We start from the raw sequence: 22,819 nt of genomic DNA, 5'->3' as shown, positions 1-22,819 counted from the left end.
AAAATGCAGTTCTCGTGCTAAAGGGGTAATTTCCTTCCCTAACACATGTATGCCATTCTGTTGCCTTTGTCAATCCATCTATCTGTTTATCTGTATATATCAGTCTGTTCATTTATCTCTTATCAGTCCATCTCTCTGTTTATCTAGATTTTTATCCATCCATCCATCCCGCCCATCCATCCACCCCATCCATCCATCCATCCATCCATCCATCCATCCATCCATCCACCCCATCCATCCATCCATCCATCCATCCATCCATCCATCCATCCATCCATCCATCCACCCCATCCATCCATCCATCCATCCATCCATCCATCCATCCCGCCCATCTATCCATCCATCCATCCATCCATCCATCCATCCACCCCATCCATCCATCCCGCCCATCCATCCATCCATCCATCCATCCATCCATCCCATCCATCCATCCATCCATCCATCCCACCCATCCATCCACCCCATCCATCCATCCATCCATCCAACCATCCAATTTATTTTCCTTCCCCTCCCCCTCCCCCCCGTCTCCTGTTCTTTCTCTGACCCTTTGCCACTTCCCTGTTCTGTTCACTCACCCAAAGATCACACCAACGCCCTGCATCTATTTTCACTCTCTCTCTCGCTGTCCCCCCCATCTCTCTCTCTCTCTCGCTTTTCCCCATGTCCCCCCCTTTCTTTAAATGTAAACTCACCCTTCCTTCTCGTCTTCACCCTTTCCCACCTTTAACTCTATCCTCCCTCCCCTCACCCTCTCCCCCCTCTCCTCACCGTTTCCTCTCTCCCCTCACCCTGTACATTCCCACAGCCCCTTTCCCCTATCTGCCTCCCACTCTATATCTGCCTGTGCCCCTCCCCTCCCCTCCCCCACTGTCCACTTGTGCCTCTCCCCTCACCCTTCCTCAACCTCTCTTAACCCTGCCCCTCCCCTCCTCCCCCCACCTTCCTCTGCCTTTGCTCTCGTGTGTGTGACCCCCCAGCTTCGCCAATTATCTCTCCCTCTCTCTCATACCATTCACTCTCTTTCAAACGCCTCTCTTTCTCTTTCTCACTTGTCTCACTCACAAACGTCTCCCCCCCCCACTCTCACACCTCTTGCTCTCTTCCAAACGTCTCTCCCCCTCTCTCTCATCTCTCTCCCCCTACCATTGTCTCTCCTCTTCCCTCCACGCCTTCACTTAGTGTCTCACACGTCTTCCCCCCGTATCCCTTACTTTGCCTTCTCTCTCTCTCTCTCTCGCTCTCTCTCTCTCTCTCTCTCTCTCCATAAGGGAATCGCCCTTCCCACCCTACATCTCCCTTTTCCCTTCTCATCTTCCCTCTCTCCTTTCACTGTCTGTCCCTCTCCCCTTCCCTCATCCCCTTTATCTTCACCCTTTCTTGTACGGTATCTCACTCCTTTTCCCTCCCCCCTTCCTTTTCCCTCCCCCCTTCCTTTTCCCTCCCCCCTTCCTTTTCCCTCCCCCCTTCCTTTTCCCTCCCCCCTTCCTTTTCCCTCCCCCCTTCCCTTTCCCTTCCCCCTTCCTTTTCCCTTCCCCCTTCCTTTTCCCCTCCCCCTTCCTTTTCCCCTCCCCCTTCCTTTTCCCTCCCCCCTTCCTTTTCCCTCCCCCCTTCCTTTTCCCTTCCCCCTTCCTTTTCCCTCCCCCCTCCTTTTTCCTCCCCCCTCCTTTTTCCCTCCCCCCTTCCTTTCCCCTCCCCCTTCCTTTTCCCTCCCCCTTCCCTACAAAGTCGAAGTCCCTTCTCTCTCCCACCTCTCTCCCCAATATCTCTTACCCTACCTCTCCCCCTCCCTCTCCCCCTCCCTCCCCCCTCCTCCTTCCTCCTCCTCCTCCTTCCTCCCCCTCCTCCTCCTCCTCCTCCTCCTCCTCCCCCTCCCCCGTGTGTGACCCTCCAGCATCGCCTATTATCTCTGGAAATTGGAGTTTGTGTTTTAAAATGACTTGGCGGCGCTTTGAAAGGAACTTCATTACTGTGGGCTGGAGACCTGGTGCCGCCGCCTCCCTGTGCTGAGGGGAGGGGGGAAGTAAGGGGAAGGGGGAGGGGGGAAAGAGGAGGGGGAAGTGGGGAAAAGGGGAGGGGGAAGAGAGGGAGGGAGAGAAGGTTAAAGCGGGAGGGGGGTAGTGAGGAGAGAGGGGAGGGTAGAGTGAGGATAGGAAGAGAAGGTTAAAGAGGGGATAGTGAGGGGAGGGGGAAGTGGGGAGACGGAGAGAAGGTTAAAGAGGGGGCAGTGAAGGAAGAGGGGAGGGGGAAGAGTATGTTAAAGAGTGGGCAGAAGAGAGGACAGGAGGGGAGAAGAGGGAAGTGAGGGGAGGGAGGAAGGGGCTGATTTGGGGGGAGAGGAGGGAAGAGCGGAGGGAACGGAGAGGAGGTGGAAGTTGGTGGAAGCTGGGGGAGAGGGAAGGGGTGAGAGGAAGTTAAGGGGGTAGGAAAGGGGGGAGAGAGAGAGAGAGAGAATGGGAAAGAAAAAGAGAGGAAAAAATGGGTGGCGTGAGAAGGGAGATTGAAAGGGATGTGGTCCAAGAGAAAAAGGGTGAAGAAAAATGGATGAGATGATGTAAACCCGAGAGAGAGAGGGGGGGGGGAGAGAGTTAAAGTTGAGGAATGGTAAGGATGAGCGGCTGAGGAGAGACATTAGGAGAGGAAGAGGCTGTGAGAGAGAGAGAGAGAGAGAGATGAAAGGAGAAACAAGGAGGGAGGATTAGATTAGATAGAGAAATTGGGAAAGACAAGAAAGAGGAAGAGGGTAAGAGTGCCAGATAAAAAAAAGAGAGAGAGAGAGAGAAGCGACACGAGAAAAACAGAAATTTAAATGAGAGAGAGAGAGAGAGAGAGAGAGAGAGAGAGAGTATGATAAAGAGAAAAGGAGGGCCACGAGAGAAATAGAAGATGAGGGAGAGAGAGAGGTGGCATTTTGAAGAAGGGGAAAGAGAGAGAGAGAGAGAGAGAGAGTAAGAGGAGACAGAGTATAAATAAAAGAAAGTGGAGAAAAGCGAGAGAGAGAGAGAGAGAGAGAGAGGGTGAGGGGAAGAGAGAGAAAGGGAGAGATGAGAAGAGAGAAGAGACAGCAAGATGGAAAAATGAACCACCACCACCACCATCATCATCATCATCATCATCATCATCATCATCATCATCATCATCATCATCATCATCATCACTTTCACCACCATCCTCCTCCTCCTCCTCCTCCATCTAATCATCATCATCATCATCATCATCATCATCCTGACCTTTTCCCCCACTGGCATAATTGAGGTGCGTAAAGGCGAAAAAGAAGAATATGGTAATCACAAAAGTAGGAGAACTTTCATCAGAGTGCCAGGCGATAATTGCCCCCGCTTCCCCTCCCTCATTAACCTCTTTTTATTAGGTCTCCAAACCATAGTGTGGAGATTTGCTGTATTTTGCCAGTTTTTCTTTTTCTTCCTCTCTTCCATTCTTCCTTTATCATTTCCTTCCTTCCTTTCTGTCTGTCTGTCTTTCTTTCTTTCTTTCTTTCTTTGTCCCTTCCTTTCTTTCTTTATTTTCTTCAAACACCTTCTGTTGTTACAATTCGATTATTTCCTCACCAAAGCACTTTAAGCAGCGCATTTGTTCCTTAGGCTAATTCCTCCAAACTTTTCTTTTCTTTTTTAAAATAGGGCCATTTCAGGGAATGTTTGAGGGCCCAGCGCCACACCATATAACCACCAAATTGGGGATTCTGTATGCTTGTATGTTCAGTAATCATCATGGCTAGTTGTACAGAAGTGTGTCATTATAGTAGCTGTGTGGAGACCATCTTGCATTACCCTAGCATTGTTGGCAGTCTTTATTCCGTTCTTTTTACCGCCAGATGACTTCATTCAGTTTAAGGGAGACTTTTCAGACAGGAATACTAAGATACAGCCTTCATTAACCCCTAAATATATACGAGAAGATTTTCCTGAGAGTGTAAATAGCATGGCGGTAGCAAGAATAAAATTGAGATAGACTTTACCACAGAGGAAGAAATAATTGGTGATGGACATGTTGCACGACCAGGAGCTAAGGTTCAGGTTATAAGTGATCTTCCCAGACCTAAAAGTAGGAAAGAGCTACAAAGATTTTTGGGAATGGTAGGTTATTACAGGAGATTTGTTCTTAACTTTTCAATTCTTGTATCACCGCTTACAGACCTACTGAAAAAGGGAGTTAAATTTGTCCGGACCGATAGTATTGCAATTAGAGTGACTTAGCGGTACATATATTTTAGTTACTGCTTGGACTTACGTAATATCAGATGTCACTGGGTGCTGCTTGCTGTGAGAGTTGGGGGATAAGTATGATGAGGCTGTGACGGAGGGTGGTGTGTCGTGGCAGTATGGGTCGTTGCTGAGTAGGGGCAGAAACGCCTGGAGAGCCTTTTTGTGGAAGTAGCCCCTTACAGTTTGTGGCGTCGGGCAAGAGGTAGATGACACAGGTAGATCAGTAGGTAGGTAGGGAGAGAGACGGGGAGGGGGGGAGGTGAAAGAGAGAGGGGGAGGTGAAAGAGAGAGGGGATGGGATGTAGGTAGGTTTGTAGATAGACAGCGTTACTACTCCATATTAATTTATGTAGCAGAGAACTTTACCAACCAGTAGTGTGTGTGTGTGTGTGTGTGTGTGTGTGTGTGTGTGTGTGTGTGTGTGTGTGTGTGTGTGTGTGTGTGTGTGTGTGTGTGTGTGTGTAACTGAGATTTTAACCAGAGCTTCGGGTCACGTGATGCCTAGTGAGTTTTTTTCGTGATATAAAAGAAGGGGGAGCTAGTGTGCTTCTCGCCACCCAAAATTCCCGTCAGTCATGGAAGTGAGAGAGAGCAGAATTCCCCATGATGCTGCTGTGGGGAATATCTGAGGCTGGAGAGGGGTGGGGAGGTGGATGGGGTGGGGGGGGGAGTTGAGGTGGGGAGGTGGATGGGGTGAAGGGGGGGAAGTTGAGGTGGGGGAGGTGGGTGGGGTGAAGGGGGGGAGTTGAGGTATTGATGCTGTTCACCCTTATTTACCTCTCTCTCTCTCTCTCTCTCTCTCTCTCTCTCTCTCTCTCTCTCTCTCTCTCTCAAATTGCACTTGTATGCAGATGCGCACAGTGGAGTTATTGCTCGACCCCACATTCACTCTTCCTTTCTCATTTTCTCTCTTCCTCTCAGTGTCACTCTTCCTCTCTCATTTTAACTCTCCCTCTCATTTTAACTCTCCCTCTCATTTTAACTCTCCCTCTCTCATTTTCACGCGTCATCCTTCATTCTCATTCTTTTTCTTTCACCTTCATTGTATTTTACCCCACTGTCATATCATACTCGCTCACCCTTTCTCTCATAACACTCACTCACTCACTTCTCACATCCTTACTCCTTCACCACACGCGCTCCGACCCTTCCTTATCATATTCTTTCACCATACATTAATCCCTCTCCCTTCCTTACTCTCACAACATACACTCTTCACTCCCTCTCCATACCCCGACTTCAGCTAACCACACGCACTCACAACACATCATTCTTCATCCTAAATTCTTCGCCAGACATTTGGCATAATATATCGTCACGTCCATTCTTCACTTACCCCTTACCTTCACCTCTTCTCGCTTCCAGTTCCACATCTTTTTACCTCTTCACATCATTCCACTTCTTTTCCATTCCCCATCCCTTTCCGTCGGTTCAGCTTCACTTCACTTCTTTTTCATTCTCCATCCCTCTCCTTCATTTCTTCCCTACCTTCTCCCTCCAACGCCCTCACTGTCCTTCAAATCCTTCCTTCCTCATTATCCATCACTCGTTCTCATTTCCCTTCACTTCCACGTCCACACGCCTCATGTTAGAGAGTGATGACGATACCACGGTCCCACAAATCCTGCAAATGCACACCTCCACTCATGCAACATCCCTGCTTCTACCCTTTCATCTCCCCTCTCCACCGTCCCCTGTTCCTCTCCGTTTCTCACTTTCCTTCACTCACGCCTCCCCTCTCTTCCTTTCTTGCTGTCTTCTTCCCTCAGTTTCACCTCTCTCTCTCTCTCTCTCTCCCCTCCCTTCCCCTCCCCCCAGTCTCGCTCACTCTCTCACTTTCTCCCTCAAGAGTTACGACGATATCACAGGCCCACAAACCCGGCACCGCACCTGCACTCCCCGCCAACCGCCATCTCCTGCTCCGCTAAAACGCCCTAATCCGACCGCCATTCACTCTAATTTCTCAGTCCGCAGTGGATGCCGGGGAGCTGAGAATGAGCGCCTCGATTTGGCCAGTAGATTGGGTGGTTGGTGGTGAGGGTTGAGGGCGTCGGGTTGGTGGACTGTTGGTAAGGGCTGGGGAGGGCTGGGGGCTAGACCTGTTGGGTACTGTAGAGAGTCCACATTTGCAGTAAAGAAGAGAATGGGGGACGCTATTTCCCCAGCAGATTGTGTGGTGAGGTGTGGTGGTGAGGGCTGGTGAATGTTGGTGAGGACTGCATTGAATCCCCCACTGGATGCAGAGGGGCTCGATTATATCAGTAGGTTGCGTGGTTGTTTGTGAGGGCTGAGGATGGGTGGTGAGGGCTGACAGCTGGTGGTGAGGGCTGTTATTAGAGGCTGGTGGGTGTTTGTAAGAGCTGGAGGTGGCTGGTGGATAGTGCAGGGGTACCCGATTTGCAGTGAATGTCAAGTACTATGGTCGTTGGTGAGGACTGGGAATTGGTGGTGAGGGCTGTTGGCTGGGGCTGGTGGATATTAGTAAGGACGGGCGAAGGCTGATGGGTACTGCAGGGGACCCCAAATTGAAGCAGATGCCGGGGACTGAGAATGAGAGTTTCGGTTATGGCAGTGCGTTGTGTGGTGGTTTTGTTGTAGATAAGGGCTGGTGGCTGCTGGGCGCTGGGTAGGGCTTATGGAGGCTGCTGGTGAACCTGTCAAACACGGCACAATACTCCAGCTTATAAGAACCCGAACTGATCACTACAAAGGGCAGTGCAGTTCGCTTTGTTTAATTGTGAGTAACTCATGAAGGTTTGATATATTCGTAGCTATTGCTACTGTGCACATGACGATTTCTCTCTTGTACTGTATATCCTCGTTATTGTTCGTCGTGTAATCTACGATCTTGTGCATGTTTCATGATAACGTCCCATACTTTAATGTAAACTAATTATGACATTCTACATCATTACCGTGAAAATTAGATCTATTATGTATAGTGTGCAATATATTTTCAGTCTCTGGTTTCAGTATCGTTAGTAACATTCTTCTTCTTCTTCTTCTTATTATTATTATTATTATTATTTATTTATTATTATTATTATTGTACCCGGTAGCAACTTCGCCATCATCATTGTCATCATTATCAGCAGCAGCATTTTTCCCCAGCATATACGGCGATCAAATACAGGTACAGGTAGATTAGCATACACCGATACGTGTACATATAAAAACATGAAAACATTTACGCCGGTAAGAATCTGCACTTATGTTAGATGTACCGCATCGTGTAGTCGGTGGTGCTGCGGCTTCGGTAAGAAAATAGAATGTTAGTGATGGCGATTTACGGATTTATGTATCAAAAGGTTATATTTACGGTAATTCTCCTTTTCAGTTTTTCCTTCTTTGTGCTTCTGGATCCTACCAACCTCATTCCTAATAATCGGAGGATTTTGATGGTGCTGGTGGTGATGATGATGATGATGATGATGTGCTCCCATACTTCCTCCTACCGTCGGCATACACGGCATATGTAATCCCATCACTACGGCAGATTTCCTCCTTAATTGAACACATTGGCCTTTTGGGACATTTCTTTCCTAACCTCGTAACTGCGAGGGTTTTTTTAAGCTGGATAAAATCGTCTGGCGGTCGTTGGAGTTCTGTAAAATAAAAAAAAAGTTATTATCCGGTGAGAGAGAGAGAGAGAGAGAGAGAGAGTATTAAGGTGTCATATAGTGGTGTGTTAAGGTGCAGTGTGGGGATGGGTAACGAGGTGTTCAAGTGGTGCTTATAGGGCACGGCGCCCCCCCTCCTTCCCTTTACTCTCTCTCCCTTCACTCTCACCTTCCTCCTTCTCCTCCTCTCTCTTCTTCCCTCTCTTCCTCTCCCTTCCTCCTTCTCCTCCTCTCCCTTCTTCCTTCTCTTCCTCTCCTCCCTTTCTTCTCCTTCTGTCTCTCTTTTCCCTCCTTACTTCCCCTGTCCCCCTTCATTCTCCTTTTCTTCCTTCCCCTTTCCTTCTATTTCTCTTTCTTCCCCGTTCCTTCCCCCCCCTCCTTCCTTTTCTTCTTCTCCCTCTTCCTTATTTTTCCTCCTCCCTTACTTCCCTCTTTTTTCCTACCTCCCTCATCCTGTTCTTTTACTCCCCCCTCTTCCCTATCCCCTTCTTCTCCTCTTCATTCCTCCTTACTTCTCTTTTCTTCTTCCGTCCCCTTTCCTTCCTCCTCCTCCTCCTCAAGTCACTCAGCCATACCGCATAGTTACCCCTAGTGGTGCAATCTTCCTTTGATCAACAACTTCAAGACATAAATCATACGACGAGAAGGGGAGACAATGATAGATATTCCTTTTGTCAGGATTGCTTTACTCCCCTTTCAGTAGAGACGTTGAATGATAGCAGATTATTGCCTGTTCCGCCCAGTAATTTCCTCTAAATGCTGAAGAATAACTGATTACTCATATTCTGTTCAGTAACGTCACTCAGTCGTCATATGAGAGCAACACGAATGAAGATAGGGAAAAAATGACAACTTGTGGGCCTTCTAAGTAGAGAAAAGAGGGGAAGTATGAATGTAAGATGGAGAAAATGACGACTTTGGACATTGTTAAGTAGGGAAAGGGGAGAAACGCGAACGGAAGATGGAAAAATAACTTGTGGACATTTGTAAAGTTGAGAAAACGGGGAAACACGAATGTCAGTTGGGAAAAATAGCGACTTCTGGACATTAAGTTGGGAAAGGGATTATAGTAATTTTCTGGAGCATATTCCTTTAGACGTAAATGTCGTTAGAAAGAAGTACGGTAGTGTTGAAGTTAAAGGAGCGGGTATCATACTCTTCATTGCCAGAGGTCCTTTCATTAGCTAAATAAAGTCGTAAGGCAGGAGCACAGACACTAAATAAAGCTGGTGGTGATAGTAGTAGCAGCAGCAGTAGTAGTAGTAGTAGTAGTTGTTGGTAGTAGTAGTAGTAGTTGTTGTTGTTGTCGTCGTTGTTGTTGTTCTAGTCCCAGGTTCATATGTAACATGAACCCAGTGGACTGCAAGATGAAATTGCCCTTTTCTGACATTCCACCATCTTCATTTCGGGGGATAGGGAAGTAATTGATGGATGTTTGTATAACCAGGCAGTTGACCCGACCAGTTATATCAGTGCCACCACTTCAAAGCTTCCCCATCCAGCACCTGTGAAGAAGTGAGTGGATGCTGTGTCCGTACAGTGAAAAAGTTGCTGTACTGAAGAGGTTGGTGGAGATATGGAGATTCTGCCAAAGTCCCTGTCACCACCAGAGATTATTATTGAGGTGAATCAGATCGTCCGGCGGTAACAAGAATGATGTGATGCGTTAACTGTGGCCGAAATACTAATACTGTACCCCTTACCATCGTCCAGCACCTCCCTCCCCTAAACATCGCAATAGACTCGTGGAGGAAAAAAGAAAAAATACGTAAAAAAGTACACAAAAATACAAACCCTTTCACTATCAGAGCTCCCTCCTAAGCTGAATAAAACCTTCTGTATTCACGGGATAAATGAAGCACGTTCCTAACCCTTTTACCACGAGAAATGTATCCTAAATTAATACAATCGTGGGACAGCCTCATAAATGGAAGTGTCAGAAGTGGACGTGACTCCCAAATAACACTCTTCCTTTCCGTCCCTCAGCTTCCCCTCTTAAATATAGCCCTGGACACCCCATAGAACTAATAAATAAATAAATAAATTGGAAATACTAAGGAACTCAGAGGCATTTATAAGCTTAATGAACTCAGGTGACGGTAGCTTGAAGGAACTGTTAAGAAGCTTGAAATTCTCTCTGTCTGTCTGTCTCTCTCTCTCTCTCTCTCTCTCTCTCATCTAAGCGTGGCACTGGACTCTCATAGGGAAAAAAAATCAAATAAGACAAGGGAGCTCTCCAAGTCCTGCGCATCACTCTTCTTACCCGCTTCAATACCACCGCCACCCATCCTCTTCCTCCTCTTCTTCCTCTTTTTCTCCCTCCTCCTCCTCCTCTATCCTGTATACCTCTTCCAGCTCCTGTGTGTGTCTCTCTCTCTCTCTCTCTCTCTCTCTCTCTCTCTCTCTCTCTCTCTCTCTCTCTCTCACACACACACACACACACACACACACACACACACACACACACACACACACACACACAGTCTCTATCTCTCTCTTGTCTTCCTTCTGTTCCTTCCCTAGTTATTCTTCCTCGTCCTTCAATATCCTTCTCTCCTCCTCTACCCCTGCCACAACCACCCCCTCACCCTTTCCTCCTCTCCCCACCTCTACCCCTGCCACAACCACCCCCTCACCCTCTCCTCCTCTCCCCTCCCCCACTCCCCCCCTTTTCCCCTCTCCTTCCCCTCCCCCACTCCCCCCCTTTTCCCCTCTCCTTCCCCTCCCCCTTTCCCCATCCCCTCCTCCCCTCCGCGGTATTAAGGTGCAGGGTGGCGTTGTGAGGGGCGGGAGTATGAGCCTTGTGGGGTCTGGCGGGTCAATATTACAGCCGTGGGGGTCCGGGGTAAAGCTGTGTGTGTGTGTGTGTGTGTGTGTGTGTGTGTGTGTGTGTGTGTGTGTGTGTGTGTGTGTGTGTGTGTGTGTGCGTGTGCAACAGAACAAAGCCTCCCCTCCTACAAGTGACGTCCACTCACTTAACGTATATAGCCAAAGCGGTGCAGGTCTGGTGTGGTTTGTGTTGGGTGAGTCGAGGTGAGGTTAGGTTAGGTAAGGTCAGGTTAGATTTGTGTTGAAAAGTTAGGTTAGGTCAGGTCAGGTTAGGTTTGTGTTGATGGGTTAGGTAAGGTCAGGTTAGATTTGTGTTGAAAAGTAAGGTTAGGTTTGTATCAAGAGGTAGGTGATTCAGTGGAGGGTTAAGACAGGTGTGAGTCGTTCCTCGTATAAACACACACACACACACACACACACACACACACACACACACACGTATGGCTGTTTTAGGCTGAATCAAGACTAACGTGACTGATGCATTACAGGCCTAGTTTGTTATTCATGGTCTGGCGGCATAAGGCTATATAGAAAGGTTAGTTGTTCCTTGGTTTTTAAGGGGAGTTAATACAGTGTCAAGTCATGGCTGGGATCAATAGTGTGGGATTGTCTGGGGCTTCCTGTTGCCTGAAGGCGGTGTTATAATACAGCTTAAGTGGAGAGTTAACCCTAACATAGCCACCCCTTTAAGTGACGTGGACTGACGTGTGGTGGAGGGCCAAGGCGCGCCGCCCATTGGATTCCTGCCTAGTGTGTTTTATATTGGCCACGAGTTATATAGAGGTTTGGTGAAGTTCGTTGGAAAGAGTGTCTTGAGTAAAGTTTTTAGGTGAATAATAATAATTAAAGCTGTTCTTGCAGTACAGGTCAAATGTGTTCCATGTTGAAATAAAGGTTAGGCTGTGTTACCTTCATTGGAGAGTTAAGAATGGTGTGATAATATCCAATATAACTACGACCTGCAAAAACGGCTTTACAAGCCAGGTCCCCATTTCAGTTGTGGCCCGATTAAGATATGATTATATTGTGTTAATTAATGGCTGAAAGGGGTATTGTACAGTAATCTCTATTCAACACCAACAAAGCCTGGCGTGCAAGAAAACAATGCCATACCTAGAATGGGTGTGGCCTAGTATATAAATATATATATATATATATATATATATATATATATATATATATATATATATATATATATATATATATATATATATATATATATATATATATATATATATATATATATATATATATATATATATATATATATATTATTACGCCAGAGTTAATGGCAAATACATGACCCCTAAGGAGATTGGATTGAACAGCATTTTTCATGGATTTCACATTGAAACCGAGCATGGTGGAAAAAGCATACAAAATACTGCAGTATCATTTTTCCTTCATAAAGTATGCCTAGTTCATGAAATGGGCAAGCTTCATTTTGTACATGTCATAGACTAGACAGCAGATTAACCCAGTTCACGAATTGGACAAACACATTGCTTAGTTCATGACATGGGCAATTTCACACATGGACCGTAACATACATAGTGGAGGACCAAAGCGGCTGGCTGATTCGGTAGAGACCTGTTGTGTTTTGCGTTATCATGGGTTTATGTAGAGGTCTGTGGAGTTTATATAGAGGTTAGCATCACTGGTAGGAATCATCGCCCATGAGTGACGTCCACTGGCTCGTTCCCTATAGTTCTGTTCTGTTTTATGTAATCACCTGTTTATATAGAGGCATGTTTAGTTTATACAGAAGTTAAGTTATCGTTCATATGTTTGGTGTGATACAGAAGTTAAGCTATCGTTCATATGTTTGGTGTGTGTAGAGCCTCGGTTGTCATGTAGGCAAGGTGCAATGGGGAGTTTGAGGCAGTCTTTAATAATGCCCAGTATAGACAGAATATTATTGTGGACCAGAGGGACTATACTTATTGCATTATTTTAGTCTGAACAATGACTCAAGAAGATATCATATGAATCTTGGTCTGAAAATGGGTGGTATGATGTTATATGGACCTTGGACTGACTTTATATTCTTGGCCGTACAAAGCGAGCGGCACATTCAGTACAGGCCTATTGTGTTTTATGTCGTATCGGTTTTTATAGAGGCCTGTCGGGTTTATATATAGACCGTATATTATCCTTTTGGTCAATGGAGAGTTAAAGGAAGCTCAGATAATGCCCAGTGTTAACCTTTTCACTACGTGGGTGTTCTTTATTGTATTCTTGTATACACCAAACAAATTTATTCAAATTTATTTAGTTTAGAAGTGTGAGAACTAGAGAGGTTATAGATGTTGACGTCATTAATCCATTTACTACTGAGGGTTATTCACAAGGCATATGAAGACGTTCGGAGGTAGCCAGAACAAGGTAACAGAAGCCAGTCGTAATGAAGGGATTAATTAGAAATAATTGTCCAGTTTCATGATGGGTAATGACTAAAGTGAAGAGTGGTAATTTAGTTGTATGCAAAAGAGAACAAACCAGAGAATAGAAGCCTGCATGATGTGACCCTAGTAAAGAAAGGCGAACATAAGAAAGCCAAAATTAACTCAGGTTTGACTAAATAATATATAATCTGACGTCAGGTGTAATAAAAACTGAAGAGGATACGAGAGTGAGAGTGTTAGGGGAGAGATTCCAAACCCCCCAGTCCCCTGTGACTTACTTATGGCTATGTAATATCATGTGGGGTTAACTGGAATAAAATGCTACAGTTGTCCTAGGCACGATAGAATGGAGAATGAGAGATTAACTAGGAGAGTGTGTGTGGGGAGGAGGTGCAGAGGGGAGGTGAAGGAGGAGACAAGATGAGATTGAGGAATGGAGTGTAGAAGTATATGGATAAGAGGTGTCAGATGGAGGAGGAGGAGCCAGACACGGAGGCGATTCGTTTGCAGCCGGGATTAGAAGGGTGTGCCGATAGATAGATAGGTAGGTAGGTAGATAGACAGACAGACAGATAGATACATACATAGATAGATAGATAGATATAGGTAGGTAGACGAGCGAGTTAAAGAAGATCGAACAGAGGAACAACAGAATTAAGGTCATATCAGATGCCAGGACAGATCTCATTGTGTGGGACTGGAGGAGGTCTTTGTGTGAATATATTAATGGTAGCGTTTAGCCTAATGGCACGAGTAGGCTTAATTCTGAATAATAGCCAGTGTAAGCAGGATACGCTAGTGTAGTTGGCTGAGTATAGTTACATTGTAGTTGTAGCCTCCAAAGGGAATATAATTGAAGTATATGTAATGTAGGAAGCTAAATATACATACATAATAGGCTCACTGAATTATACGATGATGGGGGGAAGTGGGATGGGGTATAGGTAGTAAATTTTAGACTAAATACTCTACTTTTTTTACCGTAACTTGGACAAAAACTGCCGTCTCCCCAGTTTGAATGATGGGTTGTGACAAGAGAATAACACTAGAAAATTGCTAGTCATGAAGAAGTGCCATAGAAAGAACTTAGAGGCTTTGTATGATCTGTGTCTCCCTTTGAGCAACATAAAATAAGCTTCAAAAAGATGAAACTATGGACCGTCTTGAGGTAAAAGGATCGTAACATTAGGATTTTAGGTTTAATAGAGAATAAACGAAAATGATGTAGATGGTGTATTGATAACGTATCAAGATGAATATACTGGCATTGTCGATTTAGGGGTAGTGGAGAAGGTATGCTAAGTTATATACGGTAATCTGTATGTTTGATAGTGTATTAAGCTGAATATTCTTGCCTTATCGTGTTATACCCCTACCTTATCGTGTTATATTTCAGCCATATCGTGTTATATATCTGTTTTATCGTGTTATATCCCTGCCTTATCGTGTTATATCCCTATCTTATCGTGTTATATCCCTGCCTTATCGTGTTATATCCCTATCTTATCGTTTTATATTCCTACCTTATCGTGTTATATCCCTTATCGTTGTAGGTGCAGTAGAGAATATAGAACAGCTGATATCAACTGTATATGCTAGTATAGTCAGCAGGATATACTTACATTACCGTTATAGTCTCGTTGGATTATAAAATGACATGTAAACGGGATATGATAATGTTGCTTGGTAAATGTAGTAACGTAATAGGATAATGGAAGAGTTAATTTGGGTGGAATAATGTTATGTCGAGTGGATAGACGTGTAACATACCGTAGTAGTAGTAGTAGAAGGGGCAGCATAATTCTACTGTTCCAATTGCCCGGCTTTCCGTCCGAGTTGGCAGGGAGGGAGAGAGAGAGAGAGAGAGAGAGAGAGAGAGAGAGAGAGAGCAGCTATTTTTTGTGGCAAGTCGGAGCTGCCAGAGTTCCACTAGAGAGAGAAGAAAAAAAAGGAGTATATATATAAATGTTACAAAAAATATTGGAGGCAGACCCGGCAGCCAGACCTAACCCACAACCGCTTCAGTACGAGGCGTCTCCTTGAAGCTAAATAATTGTGTAAATAAGAGTAACAGGCAGTGTGTATAAGAGGGTGATGGGGGTTGTTAAAAAGCCTATTATTTATTACAAGGGTCTGGCCCAAACCTGACTAGAATTGTTTGTAGATAGTAATTGTACCGGGAACATGATACAGCGCCACATCATACACCGTGCTATACCGCGCCACACCACACCATACACTAGACATACTCCACACCACACCACACACTAGGGATGCCACAATTCCACCACACATCAGGAATGCCACAATTCCACCACACACCAGAATACTACAGCACCAAACACCACACCGCACCAGACCCTTGGAATACCACAACGTCAGCACCCACAAGAATCTTATAATACCACAACATACTACACCACATACTAGGAATACCACAGCGCCATTGCACCGCAGCGTAATACATCATCATACATCACATCACACAACACCGTAACTGCAGTTCAATAGTACCACACACACTGAGAATACCAGTCATCACACACCAGAATACTACAGTATTGAACACCACACATCACGACATCACACGGTGCCCCATACCACACAGTACCACATGCAGTACCATCATAGCTACACAGCACCACACCACACACCATCCTCACTACACCACACATAACACACCATTACCACACAACACAACACACCATCACCACCCAGCACAAAACACCATCCTCACTACACCACACATCATCAGTCACCACACATCACACATCATCACGACTGCTCCACACCATCATCACCACAACACAACGCACCATCACCACACCACAGAACACCACACACCATCATCACCAAAACACAACGCACCATCACTACACCAAAACACAACGCACCATCACTACAGCATACAGCACCACACACCATCATGTCTACACTACCCACCCTCATCACCACACAGCACACAATCCCCGCGTCAGGATGGTGGGGGTTGGATGGTTGGTTCTGATCCTCATCACATTCAGATAACTAAAGTTTTCTCATCAACCACCCTTACCTCCCCCACCCCCACTTCCTCCCCCTTCCCTTCTCTTCCTGGATTTCCTCTTGTCCCCTCAACCTTAACCCCCTTCCTTTTCCCCTCCTTCCTCCTCTCCTTCGTTTCTCCCCTCCCCGTTTTCCCCTCTTCCCCCTCCCATCTTCCTTTCCCTTCCCCCGTTCCCCTCCTCCCTCCTTCCCCCCTACTCTTTCCTACCTCCCCTTCCCTTCTTCCCATCCTCCCCATCCCCGTCTTCCTTTCATCCTCTTCCCCCTTTCACCTCCTCCCCCTTCACCCTCTTCCCATTCTCCCTACCCTTTCCCTCACCCTCCTTCCTCTCCCTTTCCTCTAGACCCTCCTTACCCCTCCCCCTCGCTTTCTCCCCCACCCCCATATCACCCCTTCCCTCTGTCTTCTCCTCCTCTTCCCTCGCCCTCCTTCCTCACTCTCCTCTCTTCCTGTATCTGCTCTTCTTGTCCCTTCTTCCCCTCCCTCCTACTACCCACCCTTCTTCCCTCCCTCCTCTGCCTGAATCTCCCGCTCTCCCTTCCAACCCTCCCCCCCTCCCCCGCACGCTCCTGTCATTCTCTTCTTGCTCTCTTCCTCTTCCCTCCCCCCCATCCCACTCTCCTCCTCTCCTGGATCTGCTCTCGTCTCCCCCTCCCCACAGCATTACCCTCCTCCTCCCCTCCTCCCCTGCTACGCTGTTCTTGTCCTCTTTCTCCCTCCTTTCCTCCTCCTCTTTGTCCTCATCCTTTTTTCTTCTTTTATACTGTCTTGTGCTCTTTCCAATGCACCATTCTCTCTCTCTCTCTCTCTCTCTCTCTCTCTCTCTCTCTCGTTTTCTTCCCCATTTTAGGCTACACTTCCATAAAATCATTACCCAAACCCACTTTTTTTTTTTTCTACTAATTCCTTTATCACTTATCAAACACTTCATCGTTACCATATTATTACATTTGCTTTAGTTGCGTTATTGGGTTACCTTCATCACGTCAAACTTCAGGTGCGTTAGTGGGTTAGTTTCATCAATTCAGACGTGCCTTTCTCACCCACTCGTTTGTCTAGTTCCTGAAGTTTGACTCATTTCTCAGAGACCCTTGAAATCGTCTCCTGAAGGCCATCATGAAGACCATTATTATTATTATTATTATTATTGTTATTATTATTGTTGTTATTATTATTATCATTATTATTATTATTATTATTGTTATCATCATCATCATCATCATTATCATCATCTGTACCTCCTTTCCCACCCTAGGGCAAGGTGAGGAGTAGCAATATCCAGACAGCACAGATTTACCCAATCCAATGAGCCACGCTTCCATTCACTCATCATTCAAGCCCCTGGAATCCTGGCTCTGTCGGATACGCCAAAAACATTCACCACGTTCAATCCGGACGGTGTCACGTTAAAAAGGGATTGACTCTGTGGGACATGTTTATTATTATTATTATTATTATTATTATTATTATTATTATTATTTCAACTATTTCTCACACACCGCCTGGAACCTTATTTTTAACCCCACATGGGACAAAGAAAAACGTCATTGTATTGTGTTAATGGATGTGGTTTATAATGGAGCCTTTTAAATGGGGAAGACTTGGTTTTTAATGGAGCCTTTTAAAATGGGGAATATTTTTAGCCCTGCCAGTCAAAGCTGAGGTGTAGTATTGATGGCAACGAATGAAATGTTAAAAGGTCGTTGGACTGAAGGGCTGAATTCACTGTGACTACGTGTGTGTGTGTGTGTGTGTGTGTGTGTGTGTGTGTGTGTGTGTGTGTGTGTGTGTGTGTGTGTAAGAAAGCGGGGAAATAATGATGATGGTGTGTTGAGAGAGAGAGAGAGAGAGAGAGCTGGTGGTGGTGGCTCTCACTCCGGCATGCAGCAAGGAGTCTTCACCTTTAGCTCAACTCTAGGACCTACTTGCCTCGCTCTCTCTCCCTCTCTCTCTCCATTGTCTTGCTCACTCTCTCACCTCCCTCCCTCCCTCCCTTTCTTTCCATTCCTGCTTGCCTCGCTCTCTTTCTCTGCACACTCTCTCTCTCTCTCTCTCTCTCTCTCTCTCTCTCTCTCTCTCTCTCTCTCTCTCCATTGTTGTCTTGCTCACTTTTTCTCTCCATCCCTCACTCGCTCTCTCTCCCTCTCTTTACGCTTCCCTGTCTTCCTTTCATTAGTTCCCGCTTTTTCCTTTCCTTCCCTGTTTCCTCTCATTTTCCATTCCTTCCTTTCCCTCCTTTTCTTTCACTCCCTTTCATCTCTTCCCTCCTTCCTCTCCATCCTCCCTCTTCCTTTCCATTCCACTCCTCTCTTTTTCCTTCCATTCCTTTTCCCATTGTCTCTTTACATCACCAATTTTCTCTCTTTTTCTTCTTCTTTCCTTTTTCCTTTCCTTTCCTCCTTTTTCCCTTTCCTCTTATCCTCTCTCCCACTCCCGTTCCTTCCACGCTTCCCTTTTTCCTTCTTGTCCTATCCTTCCTTCCCCCTGTGTTTCTTCTTTACTCTTTCCCTTTCCTGCCTCCCTTTTCTCTCTCCTCTCCTCCTATCCCATTCCTTCCTTCCCTTTTCCTTCCTCTCCTCCATTTACCCTCTTCCTCCTCCTGTCTCCTTCCCTTAATTTTTCTTCTTCCTCATCTCCCTTCCCATCCTCCATTTTCTCCCCCTCATTGTACCTCCTCTCTCTTCCATCAACCTACCTTATTCCAAACGCCATTATATATTTAAATATCACATTTGCTTTGCCTTTTAATGGTCCTTGGTCAATAACTGGACGTAATTTAAATATTATTATTTCTCCTCAAGCCCACGTACTTAGTTTGCATCAGTTACCCCAGTTTGCATCAGTTACCCCACCCAGTTTGAACATGGATATTTGGGTGATGGTAGCGGTGGTGGTTGTGGTGATAATAATAATGAGGAGGAGGAAGATTATGATGGTGGTGGTGGTAGCGATGATGATGAGGAAGAGGAGGATTATGGAGATGATGATGATGATGATGATACTGTTTGTTCCTCTTGGTATAAGCTGATCGTGGGGTACAGTTGTGATCAAAAGTTCTGTTACACTCAGGGCTGTCAGATCCGTAACACTCAAGCAGCTTAAAAAGAGAATTTTTTCTTTTTTCACACCCCATTACGTTTGAATTGATTTAAGCCGTGGTGTGTTTTGTTGTAGATAAAACACACCAGTAACGTTCGTAATTTAAGTAGGCTGTACGGTACTTGATAGTAGGTGGCTCCTCTCACTCTCTCAGTTAAAGTAGTTATCTCTCCTCTTGTATTGCCTGCCTTGCTTCCTTTCCTTCCTTTGCGTTCATTATTTTCATTCACTTTCTTTTCCCCCACTTCCATTTTCCCGTCTTCATTGTCATTCTCTGTCTGGCTTCTCGTCTGCTGCTTTCCTTCTTATCTTTTATTCATATCCTTTCTCACGTCATTATTTTCCTTCCCTCATTTCCTTCATTTTTATTCCTTGCCTGCCTTCCGCTCTCTCAGCCGCCTTAGCTACTCTCCTTTTCTATTCTTCCCTTCCCTGTTTTCATCTTCCTTCATTACGTCCATCACTCCCGCCTTTCTGCCCGCCACCATTGCAGCCAGTTCGTCCTTGCAGTTTCTTTTCTTTTTTGTCATTCTTTCTTTCCTTTTTTGTCATTCTTTCTTTCCATTCTTCCTTCATTCCTTCCTTTCTTTCTTCATTCATTCCCTCCTTCCATCCCTTCTTCCTTTCATCTATTCTTTCTTCTTTCTTTCCTTCCTTCCTTCCAGCCGCCTTACTTCCTTACCGCCTCACGAGCTAGAAGACCTCTATTGATTTTACAATTATGCTGCCACCAATCTTCACTGAAGGTTTGAAACTGTAAAGAGCTTGAGTGGTGTGTGTATTATGTGTGTGTGTGTGTGTGTGTGTGTGTGTGTGTGTGTTTTGGTGGTGATGGTGGTAGCGACGTTGATGATGATCATGATGATGGTGATTATGGTACAGGCAGCAGTGGTTATTATGGTACAGGCAGCACTGATGATGATGATGGTGATGATGATAACAGCAGTGTTGGAATTGGTGGTGGAAATGGTAGTGCTTGTGTGATGGTGGTGGTGGTAGTGAATGATGATTATGATTATGGTTGTACTGTACTGATGTTGATGATGACACAGGCGCCAGATTCACAGACAAACCTGTCAGTCATATTGCCCTCTCAGAACCAAAGCTTATTTTTGCAGAGACAACATGAAACGTTGGAAGAGTCTGCACTCATCCATTGTAGTCCTTCCTTCAGAAACAAATATAACCAGTGATAATTTTCCACTGAAGAGGAAATTTTGGAAGACTTTGCACTTTTCCTAATGTTCGAGTTAAAAAAAAAAAAAAAGTTCAGTTAAGACGGGGTATTGATCATATGAGTGTGGATCCAGATTCAGTAAACAGGTGTAATTAGTCTTAAATAGTTGTTTGTGAAGTTCTGTAAGCGTACTTTTGAATTATGTAGGTGTGATTCTGTGCATTGCCGCCTACTGTACTGGGATCTTTGTGGAGAATGGTTGATGCTCCTTTGAGGTAGAGAAAAGTAGGTTGAGATGAAAAAAATGATTAAATGTACCTGAAAGGAGAGAAGAAAATTATTAAGTGTACCTGAAGGGAGAGAATATCAGTGTCAGACTTGTTGTTTATCGTATTCACAATGAATTGTTACCATTCATAGTTGGCAAGACAGGGGACCACATTATTTTGATTTTTTTTTTTTCCAGAACCTTTCTTGTGTGGTAATCATAGGGGCATTTGTCTTCTTAGTGTAATAGGCAAAGTATATGGTAGGATACTTATTGACAGAGTAAGGGAAATAACATAGGAATTAGTTGGAGAAAAACAGTGAGGTTTTAGGAAGGGAAGAGGGTGTGTAGATCAGATACTCTTAGATCTTTAGTGGAAACGTTTCTAGAGAAGGGAAAGAATTTGTATGGAGCCTTCATGGATTAGGAGAAAGCATATGACAGGGTGGATAGAGAAGGAATGTGGAAAGTTTTAAGAATATATGGCATAAATGGAAAGTTGTTGAATGCTGTGAAGAGTATGTATGAGGGTGCTAAGGCTGCAGTGTGTTTGAACAGCGAACTGAATGAATTTTTCTGTTTGAATGTTGGATTGAAACAGGAAAGTGTCATGACTCCATGGTTGTTCAATGTATATATGGATGGGGTTATAAAAGATTAGCAACAAGGTAAGGCAGTGGATGTTGGAGCAGCCCCAATGAGAGAGGGCAGTGTTTGGAAACTCCCTATATTGTTGTTTGCAGATGATACTGTATTGTTAAGTGAAGATGGAGAGGAACTGCAAGGCTTGGTGAATGAGTTTGAGAGAGTGTGTAGAAATGGAATATGAAGGTGAATGTAGGGAAGAGTAAAGTTATGGTCTTCAAGAGAAATGAAGTCACTGAATGTACAGTGAGACTGGGTGAGAAGGAAATGGAAATTGTGAGTTCATTTTTACATACCTGGGTAGTATGTTGAGTAAGGATGAAAGTTTAGAAAATGAAGTGCTTGAAAGGGTACAAGAGGGAAGAAAAGTTGCTGGTTCTTTTAAAGCAGTGATAAGGAACAGGAAAGTGAGCATGGAAGTAAAAAAGTCGCTGAATGACAGTATTGTGATACCAACTCTTAACGTATGGAAGTGAAGCATGGACCTTATTGGATGGACACAAGTCAAGAGTGAGAGCAGTGGAAATGAATTATTTTGGAGAAGCATGTGGAGTTACATTGAGAGACAGGCTGACAAATGAGGAAGTGAAAGAGCATTGTGGTGTGGATGTGGATGTGATAGAAAGCATTAGGAGAAATACATTGAGGTGGTTTGGCCATGTGGAGAGGATGTGGAGTGAGAGACAGAAGAGGAGGGTGTATGCGAGTGAGGTGGAGGGGGGGAGAGGGAGGGGGAGGCCGAGGATGAGATGGAGGGATGGAATGGAGAGGTATAGGAGAGAGGGGGGTGTGAGCTGGGAGCAGGGCAATTAAATGGCATTGGACAGGGGGATATGGAGGTGACTTGTTTGTGGGTACCCCTTGCAGGATTGAGTCGTCTGGCAATAGATAGATAGATAGATAGAACCCTTCATGTTTGTTTTTCTTTTTTTCCTGAATGCGTTTTTAAGAATTGATTGAATTTATTTTGTTTTTTAATATTTAGTGAATTGCACATGTAATTTTTTTCCTTTTTTCCAATCACAGCGACACCGAAATTGACGGTTACTATGTCTTTGTGTTTTGCTCAGTAAATCAAAGATAATATTTTACATGCAATTGAAGTTATCCTTTATGTATGTCAGAGGGTGGATGAAAAAATGGAAAAGGAGTTACAGTTCTTTATGCAATATTTCAGAGGATGGACGTAAGAAGCGGAAGCGGAAAACATCAGGGAATGTGGATGCTCCTGGTCCAATCCCACGTTGCCCAACCCCTGCCCAGATGGCCCAGAGAACCCCCAGTCCAGCACAGATGGCCCGTGGAATTGCCACCCCAACACAGATGACTTGTGGCCCACATCCACCCGTGCACATGCCCAGGCTCCCCACACAGGCACAGATGATGCGGGGAACACCAGCACAAATGCCACGGGGAGCACCAACACCTTCACAGATGCAACACTTCACTCAGCAACAACAGCAACAGCATGCATTCCAACAGCAGCAGCAGGTTGGTTTAGTAATTT

The 22,819-nt window shown here is 45.1% G+C and overlaps 1 protein-coding gene across 1 annotated transcript in view; it reads left to right on the top strand.

Moving 5' to 3' along the window:
- The window catches only part of LOC145404105 (uncharacterized), a gene marked incomplete at its 5' end in the record, with an annotated part of 234,108 nt that overhangs the window by 170,575 nt on the left and 40,714 nt on the right, over positions 1-22,819 (top strand). The window contains one exon of the mRNA XM_080275717.1: positions 22,490-22,807. Within this exon, the coding sequence (XP_080131843.1) occupies positions 22,490-22,807 (318 nt within the window). The remainder of the gene's footprint in view (positions 1-22,489; positions 22,808-22,819) is intronic.

Source organism: Coenobita brevimanus, chromosome 62 (genome assembly GCF_032717465.1).
Source record: "Coenobita brevimanus isolate Jiangsu-jjx chromosome 62, ASM3271746v2, whole genome shotgun sequence".
Classification (NCBI taxonomy): Eukaryota; Metazoa; Arthropoda; class Malacostraca; order Decapoda; family Coenobitidae; genus Coenobita; species Coenobita brevimanus.
The sequence above is the reverse complement of the archived record's forward strand: the minus strand, read 5'-3'. Positions and strand labels throughout refer to the sequence as shown.